The sequence below is a fragment of the Carica papaya genome, chromosome 6, assembly GCF_054855325.1.
Source record: "Carica papaya isolate Zhongbai chromosome 6, ASM5485532v1, whole genome shotgun sequence".
In the NCBI taxonomy this organism is placed as follows: domain Eukaryota; kingdom Viridiplantae; phylum Streptophyta; class Magnoliopsida; order Brassicales; family Caricaceae; genus Carica; species Carica papaya.
This window is the reverse complement of record NC_142314.1, coordinates 6,378,673-6,398,794: the sequence shown is the minus strand read 5'-3', so window position 1 is coordinate 6,398,794 and position 20,122 is coordinate 6,378,673. Positions and strand designations below refer to the sequence as shown.

General features: G+C 35.8%; 2 protein-coding genes across 6 annotated transcripts; one reads left to right on the top strand and one right to left on the bottom strand.

The window, feature by feature from the left end:
* The first annotated feature begins 5,702 nt into the window (after window positions 1-5,702).
* AOX2 (alternative oxidase 2) lies at window positions 5,703-14,786 on the top strand. Of its 4 annotated transcripts, none has more exons than XR_015812870.1 (5): window positions 5,798-6,350; window positions 12,700-12,828; window positions 13,325-13,813; window positions 13,916-14,097; window positions 14,236-14,786. XR_015812870.1 is itself a non-coding variant. In XM_022044220.2 (4 exons), the coding sequence occupies exons 1-4, from the start codon at window positions 6,006-6,008 to the stop codon at window positions 13,973-13,975; spliced, it is 1,023 nt and encodes a 340-aa protein (XP_021899912.1). In that variant the 5' UTR covers window positions 5,798-6,005; the 3' UTR covers window positions 13,976-14,202. The 4 variants fall into 4 exon arrangements, 2 of the variants coding, with proteins under 2 accessions (XP_088062590.1, XP_021899912.1); XR_002539974.2 differs by having other exon boundaries at window positions 14,217-14,786; XM_022044220.2 differs by lacking the exon at window positions 14,236-14,786 and having other exon boundaries at window positions 13,916-14,202.
* Window positions 14,787-15,425: 639 nt separating this feature from the next.
* On the bottom strand, window positions 15,426-19,062 carry LOC110816161 (uncharacterized). 2 transcript variants are annotated; one of them, XM_088206463.1, is made up of 3 exons: window positions 18,483-18,706; window positions 16,407-18,277; window positions 15,426-16,152 (listed from the first exon to the last, which is right to left on the bottom strand). In XM_088206463.1, the coding sequence occupies exons 1-3, from the start codon at window positions 18,554-18,556 to the stop codon at window positions 15,668-15,670; spliced, it is 2,430 nt and encodes an 809-aa protein (XP_088062589.1). In that variant the 5' UTR covers window positions 18,557-18,706; the 3' UTR covers window positions 15,426-15,667. The 2 variants fall into 2 exon arrangements, with proteins under 2 accessions (XP_088062589.1, XP_021899913.1); XM_022044221.2 differs by having other exon boundaries at window positions 16,407-19,062.
* Between the last annotated feature and the right edge of the window lie 1,060 nt (window positions 19,063-20,122).

Here is a 20,122-nt window from a genome sequence, read left to right as displayed (position 1 = left end):
GGAAGGAAAGTGCTCAGTTTTAAAAACAGTGAGGACTTAGATGGACCAATCATTCCCTGCCACCTGGCACGGTTGAAGTGAAAAAATGGTTCCTCCCGAACGGTGTCGTTTCCTTAGCAGCTGGGGTCCACTGCTTTTCAGTGTTCTTGTAGTTCTTGCCCAGCAGCGTTCGGGTAAGATACTCCGTACCGTCCACCGTAACTATCTAATGTCGTCTAATTTAAATTGTTTATATATTATTTTTAAATATTTTAATAATTTTTGTATTATTTTTTGTTTTCCTATTTTTTATTTTCAAAAAATATATCCATTAAATGTCTCTGATATTTTTAATGAATTTATCATATGATAATAAATTAGATATATAACTATTTTTATATAAAAAAAATTTTATTTTAATTATTTTTAATATAATAAAAAATTAAAAAAAAAAATCTTCTAATTTCTACAAAGAGGCACCAAGGTGATTGTCTCTCAATGTCAAATAATTTATTTTTTAATTTTATATTTTTAATTATTAATTATTTTAAAATTTTTATCATATTAAAAAATAAATAAATATTAAAATATTATTATATATATAATGCCAATGAAAATTCATTTAACCATAAATAATTATATTTTAAACTCGTTGTCATAAGGAGATAAATCTAATAATATGAACTAATAGACTTTTTTTAAAAGTATAAAAACTTAATATTAAAAAATTAACACATAAACTAATTTTAATATTTAAAAAGTAATATACAGTCTAAATTAATTTTTTTAGACCATTTATTATTGGATCTTCATGTAGTTAGGGGTGTTTGTATTCTGGTGTGGATCAATAAGTCGAATGAATAGGGCCAAATAATTTAGGTTGAAGCGAAGTAAATAATATTTAGTATTATTCTTCATCAAGTAATAGAGGATTAAAAAATCAATCTATTTAAATTTGATTTTGATTTAGATGGTATATAATTAAAATGAACTTGTATTAAAAAATAAGTTCAATTAATTTTTGTTTGGACCGAAAAATATCAACTTAGTTTTGTCATATCTAAAATTAAAATGATTTAAAAATTTGGGTATGACTCATCTCTTATTAGGTCACCAATTTAATTTGATTTGACACTATAAATATATATAAATACATTAAATATTTGAGCTTTTATATCCATATAGGTTTAGGTAAATATTTGAGTTCTTCAAATACCTTGAGCTGGTAAAACTATCCAAAAAAAGCATAAGAGTTATATTATAGTACAAGGTTAAATTTTAATTATTAAAAATAGATATTCTTAAAATATTTTTTGAAATAGACATAAATTATTTGACAAATAAATTACTTTATCTTAAAAAAGTTAATCATTATATAGCATATTGATATACAAATAAATAAAATATTAGTTTTTTTCATTAAAATATTGAGAATTAATTATTGGAAGTGCTTTTATTCTAAATTATTCTTTATTTCGAGTATAATTGTCAATAAGTTAAAATTGCATGATTTATTGAGAAATTCATTGCACCATGCAATTAGCATTTTTCTTGCTTCATTGTACAACACATCTCCATGTTGTTGACTTGGTTGCATCCAAGTAATAACTTTTTCTAATTTTCATATAGTTTTGAAAAAATTTTATATTTATCAAATTCCTTTAGATAGTTATATTTGTATACCATAATACATACCTCATACATATTTCAATGATAATTTTAATTACTCGTACTTGTCCTATATATATTTTTTAATTTTACTTAATTACTCATACTCAATAAAATAGGTACTGAAACATGGTAGCGTGTTTCACTTATCATTTATATCATCGTCTATGTCATCTATTCAATAAGCTAATAGAAATTTATAATGCACTCCTTAAATAATTATCATTTATTAATTTAATATAGTACTTACTCAATAATATAAGTATTTTTTGTATCATAAAAATATTAATAAAATATTATTTTTAATTTTTTTTTATAAAACACATGTATTTATTTTTAAAGTTGACTCGAGGATAATATTAAATTTGATTTGAAAAGTGATTTTGAAAGTGATATCTATATAACATCATAAATATAATCATTAAACAGAGATGGAGCTGTAACACCCAAGTGTTTTTTCTTATTTTATCTTATTATTTTTATTTTTATTTATTTGAATTTTTTAGATTTTTATTTAATTTAATTTAATAAAAATAAAAATAATAATAATAATAAAATTATGTAAAAATATTATTTAGATTTAATTGAAATTGATTTTGGAAAAAAGGGTCGAAAATTTGGATTCTGATGGTGTTTTTTAAAAAAAAATCAGAAACCGGTGGTCAAAACGCAATTTAAAAAAGTTGTGTAACGTCAGCGGCCACGTCAGCAGCCCGGTCAGCAGCCCCGGCCAACCAGGAGATGCTGTGTGGCAAGAAAAAGCTGACAAAGGATGGGCCACGCGGGCGATCCGCGTGGGCGCAATCGGACGGCCCAGATCCGTTCTCGCGCGCACGGACAGCCCAGATCAAACATGCGCACGGACGGCCCAGGTTCACGTGTACGGACGACCCAGATTCAATCAGGCACGAACAGCCCAAATTGCATCGCGATGGACAGCCTAGATTTTATCTCAATTAAATCGCGATCAGACGGTCCAGATTTAATCTTGATGGACGGTTGAGATTAAAAGGCAAAAGGTATAAATAACACCACCCACACCTGACCACAAAACCCTAGCCGCCAGTGCCTCGCCGAAGAAGAAGAACCATACGCCGGATGAGCCGGCCGCCGCCACCCGCCGCCGCACCAGATAAGTTTCCGACCGCCAATCGTGGTAAATTTTTTCCCCCTGGCTCGTTTTTCGATGCTGAGTCCGCCTATGGCCAAACAGGAGCCAAACCACCTGCTAAACGGCAGAAAAATCAAGCCGAAGTCCAGCGTCGCCGCCGCGACCCCCATCTGTTTTTTGCCTCCGATGAGGCCCTTTCCGGCCTTCGTTCGATGCAAATTTTATACCACTTTGATTACCGTTCTTTTCTCTACAGGTTGAGTGGACCCAAACATCAAAACATGACTCACGCCGGAAGAGCCACCGCACCCGAGAGCACCGCCGCCGGTAAGTCTCGATTTTTCGTGATTTTTTTGGCCCCCCGAGGGCCCTATGGTTGTTTTATCACAGGGACTGATGTAAGTGTGGCCGAATTCGGCCGAAAACGGCCAACCTGAGGTGGATCTCCGCCGCAAGCGGCGGCGTCGTCGCTGGAGCACGGCGGAGCCGCCGTGTTGGAATTTCGATATTGGTCAAAAGGGCCCCTAAGTCTGATTTGGGATTTTTTGGGACACGTGCAAGTACCGGTAGTACGTTTCAGTTTTCTGAGAAAAATTCAGAGAAATTAGGGACAGCCTGTAGGCACACTGTAGAGTCGAATTCAGACCCCGAAACAAGTAAGGACCCCTCACCCTATTTCCTATCACGGTATTAAAGCTAAATAAATAATTAAACTGTACTGTGTGACTTTATAAATACATAATTGATTAAGGTTGCCAATGAAGCTCGAGTCTGATACAGTGTTGGTATATTATTGTTTGATCTAATTTTCAGTATTAAATGCAATATGATGTTTGATATAATTATGTTATGGTCTCATATACATGAATCATGGTTTCTTTTATTATGGTTTGTATTATGGTGAACTCGATACTGTGTTGTCTTATTTGGTGTCAATTACTGGTTTACATATTGTGTATGATTGGATGATTGAGATCAAGGAAAAAGGCAAAAAGGTTATGTGAATTGATGAGTGGATAATGTGGACAACCTAACTAGATATCCTGGGAGATGGTGGACGGACCGGGTCTGTAAGAAACCCTACCGGGAACATGGTCTCTCATACCGGATGGGGTATGGAGACCTTATGTATTTTAGCGCCCATACCGGACGGGGTATGGGGACGGCCCGTTTCACCCTCATACCGGACGGGGTATTGAGGTTCGTGGTTTTGGCGCCCATACCGGACGGGGTATGGAGACGGCCCTAGAATAAGGTTATAATGTTAATGGTTCACGGATAGCGGCGACCCCCTATGGTTCCCCATGGATACTAGTAGGCTGGTAAAAGAGGAAAATATGTTGTTTAATGATTGAAATGCAAAGGCGTGGTAAAAGTTATGTTATAAAGTCTATATGATTTCATGATGATGATAATGTTATTGCTTTCATATGTTGTTTTCATGGATCTCACCGAGGTAAGTGGACAGTAAAAGTTTTTATGTTAATAAACGAGTTCGTTATAAATTATGCTCCATTGGTCATTTTTATTTTCTACCCACCTTTACTTCCGTGGCGGTGAGATAGCGTGATGTCTTTACTGGGCTAGTGTAACTCATTCCTTATTTAACCATTTCAGATCAGGAAGACGTTGTTCCCGAGCCCGTCCGCAGGAAGACGGCGAAGGGAACGTCTAAAGACTTCATAATTATATTTATAGTTCTTATTTCGAGTATCTCTTTTAGTTAGCTTGTTCTTTCATATTTTGAATACGTTTTGGTTATTGTGTAAGGGATGTTAATCAAATTTTTATTACGCTTCCGCATTTGAGATTTTGAATACATACATTTCATTTAAATTTCCGGTGTCGTTACAGGAGCAATAAATATAACAATTAGGTTTTTTATAAATAAAATAAAATATAGTTATAGTCAAATGATTGATTTATATCGTAATTTTGTTCTTTTAAAACTCAAATTTTTTAAAAGAAAATTTATTTCCTTATTCAGTGGATTTTTTTTAATTTTCAAAATACTATATATTGTTTCTATTAACGCTTTTGCTAATATTTTGTTTTCTGTGATATTTTTATAATTATAATTTGGTTATTGGAATTTAGATTTTTTTTTAAAATAAGATTTTATACTCTTATTTCCACATGAATAGCTAGGAAACTCTTAGTGGATAAGAGTGAAGTAAATTGATCTCACAAAATTTTAGTTAAAAAAAAAAAATAGAAGAACAAAAATTACTCCACGTGCAATATTTCAATAAATATAAATTTTCCTTTTATACTTCTGGCAATTTGAATTCCATTGGTTAAATTAAGCGGAGTTACCCATAAAATTAATAATATTTAATAAATGCAATTTCTATTTTTTAATAAAATAAATAGTGATGAAAGCAACCGCATGGACTTTACTAATAAATTTTTAAAAATATTTATTTTTTGTATTATATAATTCCGCCTAATAAGATGGTTTTGCTTTGACTGGTTCCTAACAATGTATATATACACATTATTTTAAAAAAATTAAGAACAATATATTTAAATAGCCAAAATACACTAAATTATCAGAAAGAAAAATACATACAAACAAGATTCGGACCGCCCAAAATAAAACTATAATATTATTTTTTTATAAAAACGCACGTTTGGAAAAAAAGAATTACAAAAGAGAAAAGTCAAAGTTGGACTACAAACGTAGAAGCTTTGTGTTAGAGATGTCACAGTCTATGACTGCCAACGTGGCGAATCCAACGATCATCACGTGTCACTAAAACAGAGTCCCGTGAACCTGGAATCACCAACCTGGATCACTCTCATAATTTCGGGAAACCCAGACAGAATTCTGGATCATTCAGGGCCACAATTAGATCGTGCGTTAATCTAACGGTTGATGAAGGGATCGTACAGTACGGATTGATTTGATGCTGCACTGGATCATCTCTGAATAAACCACCACACGCCAGCGCACTTTCTGGAGGTCGGATCCAGTGCACTCGTTCGCACGGGAATATAAACTAAAGGTAATCGACGGTCACTAAAAGTTTCTTGCTCTCCACGTAACGGTGATATTGCACGAGAGTAAACCATAAAACTACACCGCGAAACATCAAATAACTACCTTACCACCAATACCATGTAGACTCCACCGATCGGTTATCCTCACGAAATTAACGGCTTCTGACAATCTCATTCGGGAAAGGAGAACATTTTATGCTCTGGTGGATTTTGGGTTTTTGAAGTTAAGAAGAGAGATCTGAAAATGAATCGGTTCGTGGCACGGTCTGTGATTAGGGCTCTGATGGTGAACAGCAGAAGCTGCGGTGGGAGCAACAGGATGCTGTACGCGGCGACCACTGCCACTGTGAGACCGTGGGAGATCAGTGACGTGGGAAGGGGTGGTGATTTTGGAGCGTTTAACTGGAGGAGGATGATGAGCTCCCAGGAGAGCTCGGCGGTGGAGGAGGTGAAGAAGGAGAAGTCGGCGGTCGAGCAGGCGAAAAAGGACAGCAGTGGCGATAAGATGATGTTGTCGAGTTACTGGGGGATCTCAAGGCCCAAGATCACCAGAAAAGATGGCACCGAGTGGCCGTGGAACTGTTTCATGGTACTCCTTACACATCTTCCATTTCTTTTCTTTGTGGATCATTATTGGAAATTGTATGCGTATGTGAATGCGGATACATACGAATTATATATATAGTACGTTTTCAATTATGTACATCTGGTTTGACTTTGTGACCAACTTTGTTTATCTGATGCTAACTTTAGTAGTTTTAAGTAGTTCTGTCGCTCTGTTCATTTTTTTTTCAATAGACTGATTGACCACAAATTGTTTATTGGATAAGAAATGTTCTTTTAAGTGGTAATACTTGCCATTTTAAGATAAACCTTTGAAAATGTTGATTGATTAAATATTTCTTTTTTAGTTTTTGTCGCATGATATAACATTAACATGGTCTGTGCGTCTTTAGTCTTCCGGTGCTCTGTTCTGTTGTCAACTTTTGTTGTCCTTCTTTTTGGTACCTTTAATGAACTGGATTGATCGGTGAGTCTAGGAGGTTTTCAATTTTAATGGGGTTGGTGCTGATTAGTAGACGAGAGTAACTTTATGGTCTTGGGACATTTTGCAGAAACTAAATCCCCTAACAGATGCGAAATAATATTTTGGCTATATCATTTTGTTTTGGGGAGGGACGATTTTCTTTTTGAGCTCCGGATTGGTCTATGACCTGAATTGAATTTGAGTAGGAATATTTTGAGTTATTATTGCAGTAGTACTTTTTGTCCGTTCACTACTTTAGCATCACTTTTGCATGCTAGTATTCTGGATCTTGAAACAAGTCACAGAATTAGAAATTATTGTAACAGAACACCTTATCTAAGCATTGGTCTCTGAATACACAGTACGTCTTTTGATGACTGTATGATATTGTTAAATATTTATTTATTGACTTTTCATAAGTTATCACCTACAACTTGTAAATTATGTTTGAAGAAAGCCATTTCTAAAAGTAAATTAACCAAGTAAGTTAACTATCGGAAAAAATCATGGACTATTACGCTTGTCTATGATTTGGAGTTATTGCCTCGTCCTCAGTTGAGACTTGAATTTTCAATGCATGCCAGGTCAATTATGGAAACCTGTTTCATCTTTTATCTGCAATCTTTTGCTTATCAGCTATTGTAAAAGATTGAAAAATATCGCTGCTAGGGTTTTTGAAGTAAATGAATGGTCAAGATCGAAAGCAGAAAATGGAAGGCCAGATGTAAAGCACGCTGGGATGAAGGACAGATAGACGGTGGAAATTAAAAGATGTTTTTTGATTGTGAACAGCTGTAAAAAAGCAGGTTATGGAATATTGAGTTACTGTATCTCTTAGGGTTTTTCTTCTCTCTCGATCAGTGTAATCTCTCCCTCTCTCTCTATGTATATAAATGCATGTCTATGCACGATAAATGAAGGGATAAAAGAAATATTTAAAAACTCTTTTATTACCTTTCTCAATTTTTTATATGGTATCAGAGCTTAGTGCCTGTATTAAGCACAGTTCTTTTAAATTTTTACTAACCTACCCTTACAATAGCCACCCTAAATACTGCCAATGATATACTGACCCTCCAAAGCTCAGACAAGCCTGGAATGCAACTAGTCTCTGCACCCCTTGATGGCTCCAATTATCTCTTCTAGAGTCGAGCCATGATGATTGCTCTAAGAGCTGAAGATAAGTTAGCTCTCGTTGATGGCATATTCGAAAAACCAATTCCCAACACAGCGGAGTATGAAAGGTGGCAAAAGGCTGACAGCATGGTGGTGTCCTGGATCCTCAACTCAATGACCAAAGAACTAGCCAGCGCCTTCCTGTACACCACATCTGCATAAAATTTGTAGGATGAAATCAAGGAAAGGTACGGAGAAAGCAATGGTTCTCTGCTCTATCAATTGAAACGAGAAATTAGCTCAATTACTCAATCAAGCCTTTCAGTTGTTGCTTGTTTTACAAAACTAAAGAAACTTTGGGATGAACTAAGTTACTTAAGACCATTACCTACGTGTACCTACAACGTTGTTAACCTGTATAACGAAATAGACAGTACAAAAAACTTAATCCAATTTATGATGGGTCTTAATGATACATATGATCATATAAGGAATCAAATCTTGATTATGGAACCATTACCCAATGTCGACAAAGCTTACTCAATGGTGCTCAGTGTTGGGAGGAAAGGAGAAGTGCAGATCAACGATGCAGCCGAGGGGATGTCAACTGTTTTCTATGCCAACCAAAAGGAAACCTTGAGGCCACAGAACCGAAGAAGGAAAAAAGACAACAGAATATGCACTCATTGCAAGAGTACACGACACACTAGGGACAAGTGCTTTAAACTCCATGGCTATCTGAATGGTTCATTGAACTCAAAGGAAAAAAAGGAAAAGAAAAGGCAAATGCTATTTCAAATGGAAATTCCACAATTAAAGGGGAAACAATGACCACATCAAGTTGGAATGCAGAAATGACTAATATCATACAACAGGAGATCAGCAAATATATGAAAAATCATGGAGCAGGCACAATGGAATCAGCAGGATGCGTGGGTTACTCTGGCCCTGCAGGTAAACAGTCTAACTGCTACTTTATACATACCTCGGCTGATACAAATACATGGATAATTGATACAGGTGCAACATCACACATATGTCATGATTTTAGTTTGCTCATCAAAACCACTAAAGTAGAACCCATAATACCTGTCACTTTACCCGATGGAACTATAAGATACTCAACACATAAAGACACCATAAAACTATGCAATGACCTGACCTTATATGATGTTCTTTACATACTAGAATTTGCATGTAACTTGATCTCTGTCAGAAAAATGACTCAAGTTTCAAATACCTACATTTCTTTCTATCCAAACCATTATTTTGTGCAGGACTCGACGACTAACAGAAAATTAAAGAAGGGTAGAATAAAGGGAGGCCTGTACACCCTGAGCAAAGACATAGAACCAGAAAAGGCATGTACCAGCCACACCCTACAACTTTGGCACAAAAGACTCGGCTACACATCAATGAACAAGCTACTTCATATTCCCACCCTGAATTTTTCAAACGAAATGGATTCACATGTTTGTGAAATATGTCCCTTAGCAAACAACAACGATTACCTTTTTTCAAAAGCAGTATTACTACCAATGATGTCTTTGAATTAATACATGTTGATCTTTGGGGTCCTTATTCAGTTCAATCTATTTCAGGGGCTTCTTATGTCCTAACTATGGTGGATAATTTCTCTAAAACAACTTGGACTTTTTTGTTAAAAGAAAAAATCAATGTTTCAAATATTTTAAAATAATTTTACAGTATTGTGTCAAATCAGTTTAAAAAAATTATTAAAATTATTAGAACGGATAACGACATTGAATTTGTGAATAAATCATGCAAAGATTTTTTTTAAGAGAAAGACATTGTGGACCATAAAACTTGTGCTTACATGCCACAGCAAAACGGCGTGGTAGAAAGGAAACATAAGCATCTTTTACAGGTTGCTAGAATGGTAATGCTCGAATCAAATTTGCCAAAAGTTTTTTAGGAAAAATCCATTCTCATGGCTATATACATAATAAATATTTTATCAAGCTCAGTTTTGAAATGGAAAACCTCCTATGAAGTTTTACACAAAAAACAACCGGATTATTCTGTTTTAAAAACATTCGGTTGTTTGTGTTGTACTACAAACACGCATCCTCAAAAAACAAAGTTCAAGGCACAAGCTTTAAAATCTATTTTTTTGGGGTATGAAATCGGTTTTAAAGCATACAAATTACACGACATTTCAAACAAAAAATTATTCATGTTAAGGGATGTTATATTTCACGAACATGTCTACCCATATCAATCACAACCACCGCAAACCGACCATCACAATACACTATTGCCAATCCCCAATTTGATCATATTAGATGACAATGAAGACCAACGACATAACAGAAGGGAAATCACTTTACCTGAACCCAGATTTCAAGAACCAGCAATTTGAAGAAGTACCAGGGTGAGGGATAGGCCTTCTTGGATGGAGGACTTTATGGCACACATGACAGAAACACCATCCCCAGACTCCCTTTATTTCATGTCAAACCCACCTGTATACAATTATGATTATGTCAATTTTGTTGCACATGTCTCAATTACGCAAGAGCCAAAATCATATGAGGTTGCTAAAAAGGACAGTAGGTGGATTGAAGCTATGCAAGCTGAACTAGATGCACTAGAGAAAAATAACACATGAGAACTAACCTTGCTGCCTGAAGGGAAAAAGGTAATTGATTCAAAACGGGTGTACAAAGTCAAACACAACCCAGATGGAACAGTCGACAAATACAAGGCGAGACTCGTTGCCAAAGGCTACAGCCAAGAATTTGGAATCGACTACCACAATAATTTCTCACCAGTAGCCAAAATGGTAACCGTCCGGTTGCTCCTTGCCATAGCGGCTGCAAATAGTTGGCATGTCCATCAGCTGGACATAAATAATGCATATTTACATGGTCACATAGAAGAAGAACTATACCTAAAACCTCCAGAGGGCTACACTAAAGTAGGAAAAGGACAAGTCTGTTGCTTAACCCGAAGTCTATACGGGCTAAAGCAAGCAGGACACCAATGGAATAAAGAGCTCACTTCAAAATTCCATTCCATTGGGTTTACCAAATCTGAAGCAGACCATTGTTTGTTTACAAAAAGGAGAAAAGAAAATTATCTTGCCATAGTTGTTTATGTAGATAACTTGCTTATCACAGAGCAAGATGAGAAAGAAATCAATGAGGTCAAAAGAGCGCTAAATGAAGCTTTTACGGTGAAAGATCTGGGACAGGCACGATACTTCATCGGCTTTGAAATAGCTAGGTCAAAAGGAGAAATTTATATCAGCCAGAGAAAATATATAAAGGATAAACTACAAGGCACAGTCATGCATTTATATATACAAAGAGAGGGAGAGACTACACTGATTGAGAGAGAAGAAAAACCTTAACAGATACGACAACCCAATATTCCAGAACCTGTCTTTTTACAGTTGTTCACAATCAAAAAGCATCTTTTAATTTCTACAGTCCATCTGTCTTTCATCCCAGCGTGCTTTACATCTGACCTTCCATTTTATACTTTCGATCTTGACCATTCATTTACTTCAAAAATCCTAGCAGGGATATTTTTCAATCTTTTACAGCCGCCCCTCAGGATCAAATAGGTTTGTAGTTTAGTTTCTCTGAACACCCATCTCTTACTCCACTCAACTTCACCAGACCAGACATCTCTTACTCCACTCAATACTTGAGCCAGTTCATGCGACAACCCAGGAAGCCGCATTTGGATGCTGCACTCCATCTTGTCAGATACCTAAAACAATACTCAGAGCAAAGTTTGTATTTTCTAAAGGAGAACAACTACAAGATTCAAGCTTTTTGTGACTCGGACTGAGCATTATGCCCGATGACTCGTAAATCCACCACGGGCTTCTGTGTCTTCCTCGAGCCATCGATGATATCCTGGAAAACAAAAAAACAAACAATAGTTAGTAAATCATCCGCGGAAGCCGAATATAGAAGCATGTCTTCAACGATGTGCGAGCTTCAATGGATAACTTATCTGCTCGATGACTTCATGGTCACGCCTCCTTTGCCTATCGTATTACAATGCGATAACAAAACCGCAGAGCACATCGCGGCAAACCCTGTGTTTCACGAAAGAACAAAACATTTCGACATAGATTGTTATATCGTTCGTAACAAAATCTTAAGTGGTTTTATCAAAACAGAACATGTTATCTCAAAAGAACAACTCGCAGGCTTACTCACAAAGCCACTAAGCAGAACAGCTCACCATCATCTTCTTCTCAAGATGAAACATATCTAAAGCGGCTTCAAACATGGATCGACCTAAAGAAAATGGGTGTTCAGAGAAACTAAACTACAAACCTGTTTCATCTTGAGGGACGGTCGTAAAAGATTGAAAACTATCCCTGTTAGGGTTTTTGAAGTAAATGAATGGTCAAGATCGAAAACAGAAAATGGAAGGCCAGGTGTAAAGCATGCTGGGATGAAGGACAGATGGACGGTGGAAATTAAAAGATGCTTTTTGATTGTGAACAATTATAAAAGGCAGGTTCTGGAATATTGGGTTGTTATATCTGTTAGGGTTTTTCTTCTCTCTTGATCAGTGTAGTCTCTCCCTCTCTCTTTCTGTATATAAATGCATGTCTGTGCACCATAAATGAAGGGACATAAGAAATATTTAAAAACTCCTTACATTACCTTTCTCATTTTTTTACGCTTATCTTGTTTGTTTTCGTGTGGGAAACTCCTCAGAATTTTCTTTGCAACTGTGATTTGAGAAAAATTGGTCATTAGTTTTGGATATTGTCGTTACTGACTTAGTTCCTTTGTTAGTATAGCCGTGGGAAGCGTATGGAACAGACATATCTATAGATCTGACCAAGCACCATGTACCAAAGACGTTTCTTGATAAAGTTGCTTACAGGACAGTGAAACTGCTCCGTATTCCAACAGATATCTTTTTCCAGGTATAGTAACCTCTCTCTCTCTCTCTCTCTCTCTCTCTCTCTCTCTTTCTGTTGATTGTTGAATCAAACACTTTTTGTCAGAAGTTTAGAAATCTCTACGACTGGCAAATGGTGGATCACATATTAAAGAATGATATGTTGATGTTAATGCCTAATAGAAATTTTAGGCAGTGTTAGTTTAATTTCTATATCAGGATAAATTCAGAGTGGCAGATGAGGTGAATGAGTGAGAATTTCGTTTTAGAGTTCTCTCTGTAGTTTCAAAATTTTTCCTCGTGTACATAATTCTAAAGAGAAGATACCAATTTTTTGTATACTATAACGAAATTGAATTGGGTTTAAGTTTCTGAAGCACCCTAAACTTTTACTTTTGTTAACTAAATTTTGCATGGTGATTTATGCAATTTAGATTTATGTTTGGCATTTTGACCTGTTTTCTGCAAATGCTTGGCTGATATATTTTTGAACTGTTTATATGTATTCAAATGATGTTCAGAGACGGTATGGATGTCGTGCAATGATGCTGGAAACGGTGGCAGCTGTTCCTGGAATGGTGGGGGGTATGCTGCTGCACCTGAAGTCTCTTCGCAAGTTCCAGCAAAGTGGTGGTTGGATCAAAGCCTTGCTTGAAGAAGCAGAGAATGAGAGGATGCATTTGATGACGATGGTGGAGCTTGTGCAGCCCAAATGGTACGAGAGGCTATTGGTTCTCGCCGTGCAGGGAGTCTTCTTTAATGCATTCTTTGTGTTATATATTCTCTCCCCCAAATTAGCTCATAGAATTGTTGGCTATCTGGAGGAGGAAGCCATCCATTCATACACAGAGTATTTGAAGGACATCGATAGTGGTGCAATAAAAAATGTTCCAGCTCCTGCAATAGCAATAGACTATTGGAGGCTACCAAAAGATGCAACTTTAAAGGATGTCATAACTGTGATACGTGCAGATGAAGCTCACCATCGGGATGTAAACCATTTTGCTTCTGTAAGTACCACTTGGACTCGTACTTCTGCCATGATTTTTTGATGAAGCTTGGCGTCTGTGGTTTACTCCTATCTAACAAATGTCATTTGCTATGCACTACAGGACATTCATTATCAGGGAAAGGAATTGAGGGAGGCACCCGCACCTCTTGGTTATCACTAAGGCAAATATTGAATGTGAGATAAGATGATAAGCGAATTTGGTGTACATGTTGAAAAATGAAAACTTCTATATTCTAAAGTGGGCGTTATTCTACTGCACGGAAGTGATCATTAAGTTGATAGGTGAAACTTTAGAAAATATGCTTGTAATTAGAAAGAGATTTTATTATGTGCCACTTTATGTGTTTGTAAAGATGTTGAGATAATTGCTATTTCTCTTTATGTTCATTTTGTCTTTGTAGATGATATCCTATGCATTAGAGGATCAGTGCCAATCTGCCACCACCCATTTCTTCACTCTTGGAATCTATGGAGAGGCACCTAATGGCATAGCACTGATTTAGTTCCTGGTTTCTAAAATTGCGACATCTGGGATGAAACTGGATTTGGTTCAAGGCAATTGCTCATGTCCCATTATGCATACTCCACTTCTGCAGCTCTAACTGAATATATGAGCAGAAAATTGTCCGTGCACCATTTGTCTATGCAAAATTCAAATTTGATTTGATATTTGATTGCAGCTGAATAGAAAACCATAAACCTGACTTGAAATTACAGCAATAGGCAATCTTTGATAGAGGGTGAGTCTGACAGGGGAGGAATTCAGGAAGAAGGAGCCTGCTGGAGCTGCCAGCCTGGGCCGAGGAGGACCGGCCGGAGCCGTGGACCGTCCTCTTAATTCACTTTCCAATTCATATCATGGCGGAAATCTCTGGTTATCAATTTTATTTTCGCAAGTTCTCTAACAGATTTGCTTCCATCTTTGCAAGGATGTTACTTTTGTAAATCTTTTTAATATATTCTTTTTTAAATTTTGTCATGCAAGATAAACATATATTTCAATCTTCACTTAAAACAAATCATGCTTCTATTTAACTAAGGAAGAAAAAAGTACAAGCATATGATGTATTATAAAATTGTTATAAGAATAGGTAGGTGTAAGTCGGTCATATGTGGCAAATATTAAAACATAAATGACATGAAAGCACACAAGTACTTTATTACGATAGAATAACAAATTTATGGCTGTCATTTTGGACATCTGATATTATTTACGTAATCAAGAATATACAGCAATACAGACACGTATCATTAGGTGGTATATGAAGGAAACAGGAAGTATGTGAAAAGTCGGAAAATAAATTGAAAAAGTTTCTTCTTAGTAATTTACAAAATAATGATGCATATAATAAGGCTACATGCACCCACCCAAATGACATGGAAAATATTTTTATGTCCAATTATATACGATTTCTTATCATCATCAATGTCTATATTTAGCAAAATATATGGGGTGTGCAAACTTTTGAATGTATATACGTATATTGTGTATAATTTTGTCTTTGAAATCTACTTTTTCAATGTATTCCTTTTAGATCTTTTTTCATTGTCTTATTGTCCTCTAGAAAGACATATATATATACATGTATGTTTTAACTTTAAATTGGCTATGAATCACAAATTTTGAAGCTTAATTTCACGCATATTACATTGACCAACACACTTCATGAGCTACAACAAAATTTAAGCGTACAAACATCTCATGACATTTATTTATTTTTTCTTCTTACTTTTGTATAACACATAATTGCTGTTAGTCCAATAAAAAAACTTGAAAAGTAAAATCAAAAGAATATTGTATCTTAGGTGCGCATATATATATATATATATCATATATTAATTTATATGCTTTTCATTTATATAGAGGTCCACTTGCATGACTTGATCCATTGAGATCCGAAGAACCAGAACCCATAAGTTGTCCAAGCGTAACTTTGTCAAATGACTCAGAAAACGATAGCTTCCTACTCGACAGTTCTTGCGACACTTGCTGCATCGTCGGCCGATTTTGTGGATTATTGTTTATACATGCAAAAGCCAACTTCACGATCCGTACTATTTCTTCCGCCACCTCTGGCTCTGGGCTGGCTAGTCGCTGATCTAACACATCCTTTAATGATATGGCATTAGGTTTTACGACTGGTGTCGATGGTTCGACGAAGGAAGAGGAAGATGATAACGATGATGATGATGGCGATCGCAATGGTGGAGATAGAGACGGTGCCGAGAGAGAACATATCAAATCACCAGGATGCCTCCCCATCATTATTTCTAGTATCACCATTCCGAAACTATATACATCACATTTTTCTGTGACCTTCATTGTGTACGCAAGCTCTGCAAAAATAATAAATAAATAGTTTTTTTAGTAGAATTATAATTATTGTATTAAACAAAAACTATTAAGATTATACATCAACTAATTAAGTAGCAAAGAAGAAGACGATGAAGATGAAGAAGAAGAAGAAACATAAGAAGAAGAAGAAGAAGAAGAAGAACGTAATAATTTACAGATTTGTTAGATCAATGTAAGTGCCAAAATTCATTAATATATAAAGAAAATTAAATATTAAAATTGTTAAATAATTTACCTGGAGCGATGTAGCCACAAGTTCCAGCAACGGCTGTCCAATTAGAAGAATCAAGCTTCACAAGTCTAGCGGTTCCAAAATCAGAAACTCTCGCTTCAAATTTTGTATCCAGCAATATATTATTGCTCGATATATCCCTATGAATAATCGGTGGGATACAATCATGATGCATATAACAAAGAGCATTACCAACTCCTTTCGCCACATTTATTCTTCTGATCCAATCCAACTCTTTCGCCTGCTCCACCTCGCCAAGAATCTTCCCCAAGCTTCCCCTCTCCAAGTACTCATAAACCAGAAAAGATTGCTGTGCATGACTACAGAACCCATGGAGCTTCACAATGTTTCTATGGCGGATCTTGGTTAATGCCCGAATCTCAGTCTCGAAGGTTTTTCTATCCTCCAGCTTGGGATACTGTGATGGGTGAAGCTTCTTCACTGCCACTACTTGTCCTGTTGAAAGCTCTGCTCTGTAAACACTTCCATGGCCGCCTACCCCGATGCAGTGCTTGGCATCGAACCCTTCTGTTGCTTCTTTGATATCTTCGTAAACCATCTTCCCGTCGTAGCTCCAGATGGCGAATAGGTTTCCATGGTGGGAGTCTCTGAGCTCGTCGCTTGTTTTTCTCCTTTCTTTCTGCAATCCATAGAGAATCCCAACGAGGATGCTCAGGATAAGTGAAGCTCCGACGAGAGGAATGATGATCAGGAGCACTCCGTTGCCATGTCCTCTGTTACGATCAGGACAGTTTAACAGGCCAGAATAGTTTCCACAGAGTCCTCTATTATGGCCCAATGAATCTGCATTAATTGTTTCTCGAAAAGCTTTGTTTTCTGGAACAGGACCCTCCAATTCATTATGAGAAAAATCAACTATTCTCAAGCTCTCCATCTGTTCGAAAGATGATGGAATTGACCCAGTAAGTTGGTTGCGGGAAAGATCCAAAATTTCCAGTTTAACAAGATGTCCAAGCTGCCATGGAATTTCCCCAGAAAGTGAGTTTCTGCTAAGATCTAGCATAACTTGGAGGGACTCCAACTCGCCAATCTCCTCAGGAATACCTCCATGGAGTTGGTTGCTACTCAAATTCAAGCACAGCATTTTTGAACACTGACCCAGATTCAAGGGTACTATGCCACTCAGATTATTTGCAGCCAAATCAAGATAAGATAAATCTGGTAAATTGCCGAGTTCTTCAGGAATTTTTCCTGATAGATTGTTGTTGCTCAAAGTCAGATTAAACAATGACTTCAATGTTGCTAACTCCTTTGGAATTCCACCCACAAGTTTATTTGATGAAAGGTCTATAAAGTGCAGAAGAGTAGAGCCTGCAATCTCTGGTGGTATCACACCTGTAACCTGATTATCAGAAATTTTCAAGCTTGTCAACAACTGGCACTTGCCCCAGTTGGGTGACAACTCGCCATGAAAATGGTTGTAACTCAGATCAACATAATCCAGCTTCGGGTAAACACCAAAGTCTTCAGATATATTACCAACAAGATTGTTTCTATCCAGACGAAGTCTTGTTAAAGTGGTACAGTTTTTGAAGCCTTTAGGCACAGTTCCAACAAAACGGTTGTTGCTTGCACAGAAATCCTCCAAGATTCCACCTTGACAAACTTGTTCTGGTAAAAACCCAGAGATGGAATTGTTGGAGAGGAAAACCAAGGTCAAATTTGTAAGGCGGTTGAACTCTTGAGGCAATTCACCAGATAACTGGTTCCCATAAAGTGAAAGAACCTTAAGTTGATTTAAGTTGCCTATAGAAGCTGGGATAGGACCGGTGAGATTATTCAGATTCAATCTAAGCTCCCTTAAAGATCCCAACTTTCCAATTTCCTCTGGGATGGATCCCAAGATATGATTGCTGGAAAGGATTAGAACAGAAAGATTGGTCAAGTTTCCTAGCTCTTTAGGGATGAACCCAGTAAACTGATTGGAACCCAGAATGAGAATACTGAGTTTAGAGAGATTACTAATCTGGGGAGGGATTGTACCAAAGAGTGAGTTCTTTTGGAGATCAAAGGAAGATAGATTAGGGAAAGAAGAGAAGTTGAAATGATCGAGCGTACCTTCCAAGTTTACACTGGTTAGATTTATTCTCGTGACACTTCCCTGATTGCAAACGACGCCGTGCCAGCTGCATGGGGTTGTGTTTTTGTTAGAGGAAAGAGACCATGAAGAGAGCATAGACTGAGACTGGTTCTGAAGGCTTGCTTTCCAGTTGAGAAGTGCCTGAGCTTCTCCATTAAAAGCAGCATAAGAAACATGAAACGAAGAAAGCAAAGTGGAAAGTAGGAGTAAAGATTGAAGTAGCAGTAGAGTCTTGGGGAGCATTGTTTTTAGTTCAAAGATTTAGACAAGAAAGGAAACTTTCTGTTTGTGAGATTGGTTAAATGAATCGATATTTTTATACATACAAAAAGATGGAAACAAAGACTCAATAATTCTCTCCTTGAAATTTAGAACCGAAGAAATAATGAGAAACAAAACAAATTAGAGTAGAAAAAAATTGAGTCAAAGAAAACGGGAGGTTAATGGGATGGGTCTGGACCAAAAAAAAGATGGGAGTTTTTTCTACCAAATTGGTGGAATTCATAATTTGGGTTTCCCTTATTTTCTTCTTCTTTGAAAAGGGTTTCATAGTATTTGCTTATATATAAGAATACATTTGATTAAACAAGGTGTTATTTTAAGGGAATCAAATCAGTTTTCTGGAAGGAAATGATCCCTCCAGTTGTGTCATTTTCAATTTGGTGGGGGAGTAGACGAAGACTTTGAAAAGTCAATGGTCTTTGTCCTTTGCATAATTTCTTTTAACTTATTATTTGCAAAAAAGGTGATTTCCAATCCAAAGATTTTTCTTAACATGCTTTTTTGACTGAAAAAAGGCAGCGATCCAGACTCCAATCAATTCCCTTCACAGTTATATTGGAGACGAGACGAGGCGGAGTCCAGAGGGGGGATGATGACCTTCAAAAATAATATTTTCAAAAAAATATTAATTTTTATTATTTTTAAATTTACAGTATATATTTATTTTATTTTATAAATATTATACACGTATTTTAATCTTACCAAACATGCTTATTTTATATATATATATATATATATTTATGTACAATATAAGATGATTGAGGTGTCAAACTAGAGGCTTTTTATGTGCCCGAAGAAGCGGCTGGGAATTTATCCTTTTCCGCCAATCAAAAGTGACGTATCTATCTTCATTAGTCACCATTCATTTTCTTCCACCAATTATTTTATACTCAAAAAAAAAAAAATTATTTAAAAACTTGATTTCTCTTTTCTTTTTTTTTTGTTCCTTCGACTGAAAAATTATGATTATTCCTTAAAATTAGGAACTTTGCAATTAATTAAAATCTTTAATGAAAAAATAATATAAAATTTACATCTAATAAAAATAATTTTGAAGTGAAAATTATTCCATCATCATAAGATAATTCTACCATCGTAAAATGTGATACCATATACTTTTTATTAATTATGTTATAAATAAGAAATATAGGTTTAAAATAAAAAATTATTTTAAAAATTATTTAATAATATTGATTGAAGGGTTTCTAATATTTTTAAAATTAAGTAAATATACATTAAAATACATATTAGTTCCCTTCCACAACACTAGTCATGTAACTAATCACTCACTTCAACTATTAATTTTTCTTCATCTAAAATTAGAAAAACCAATTAT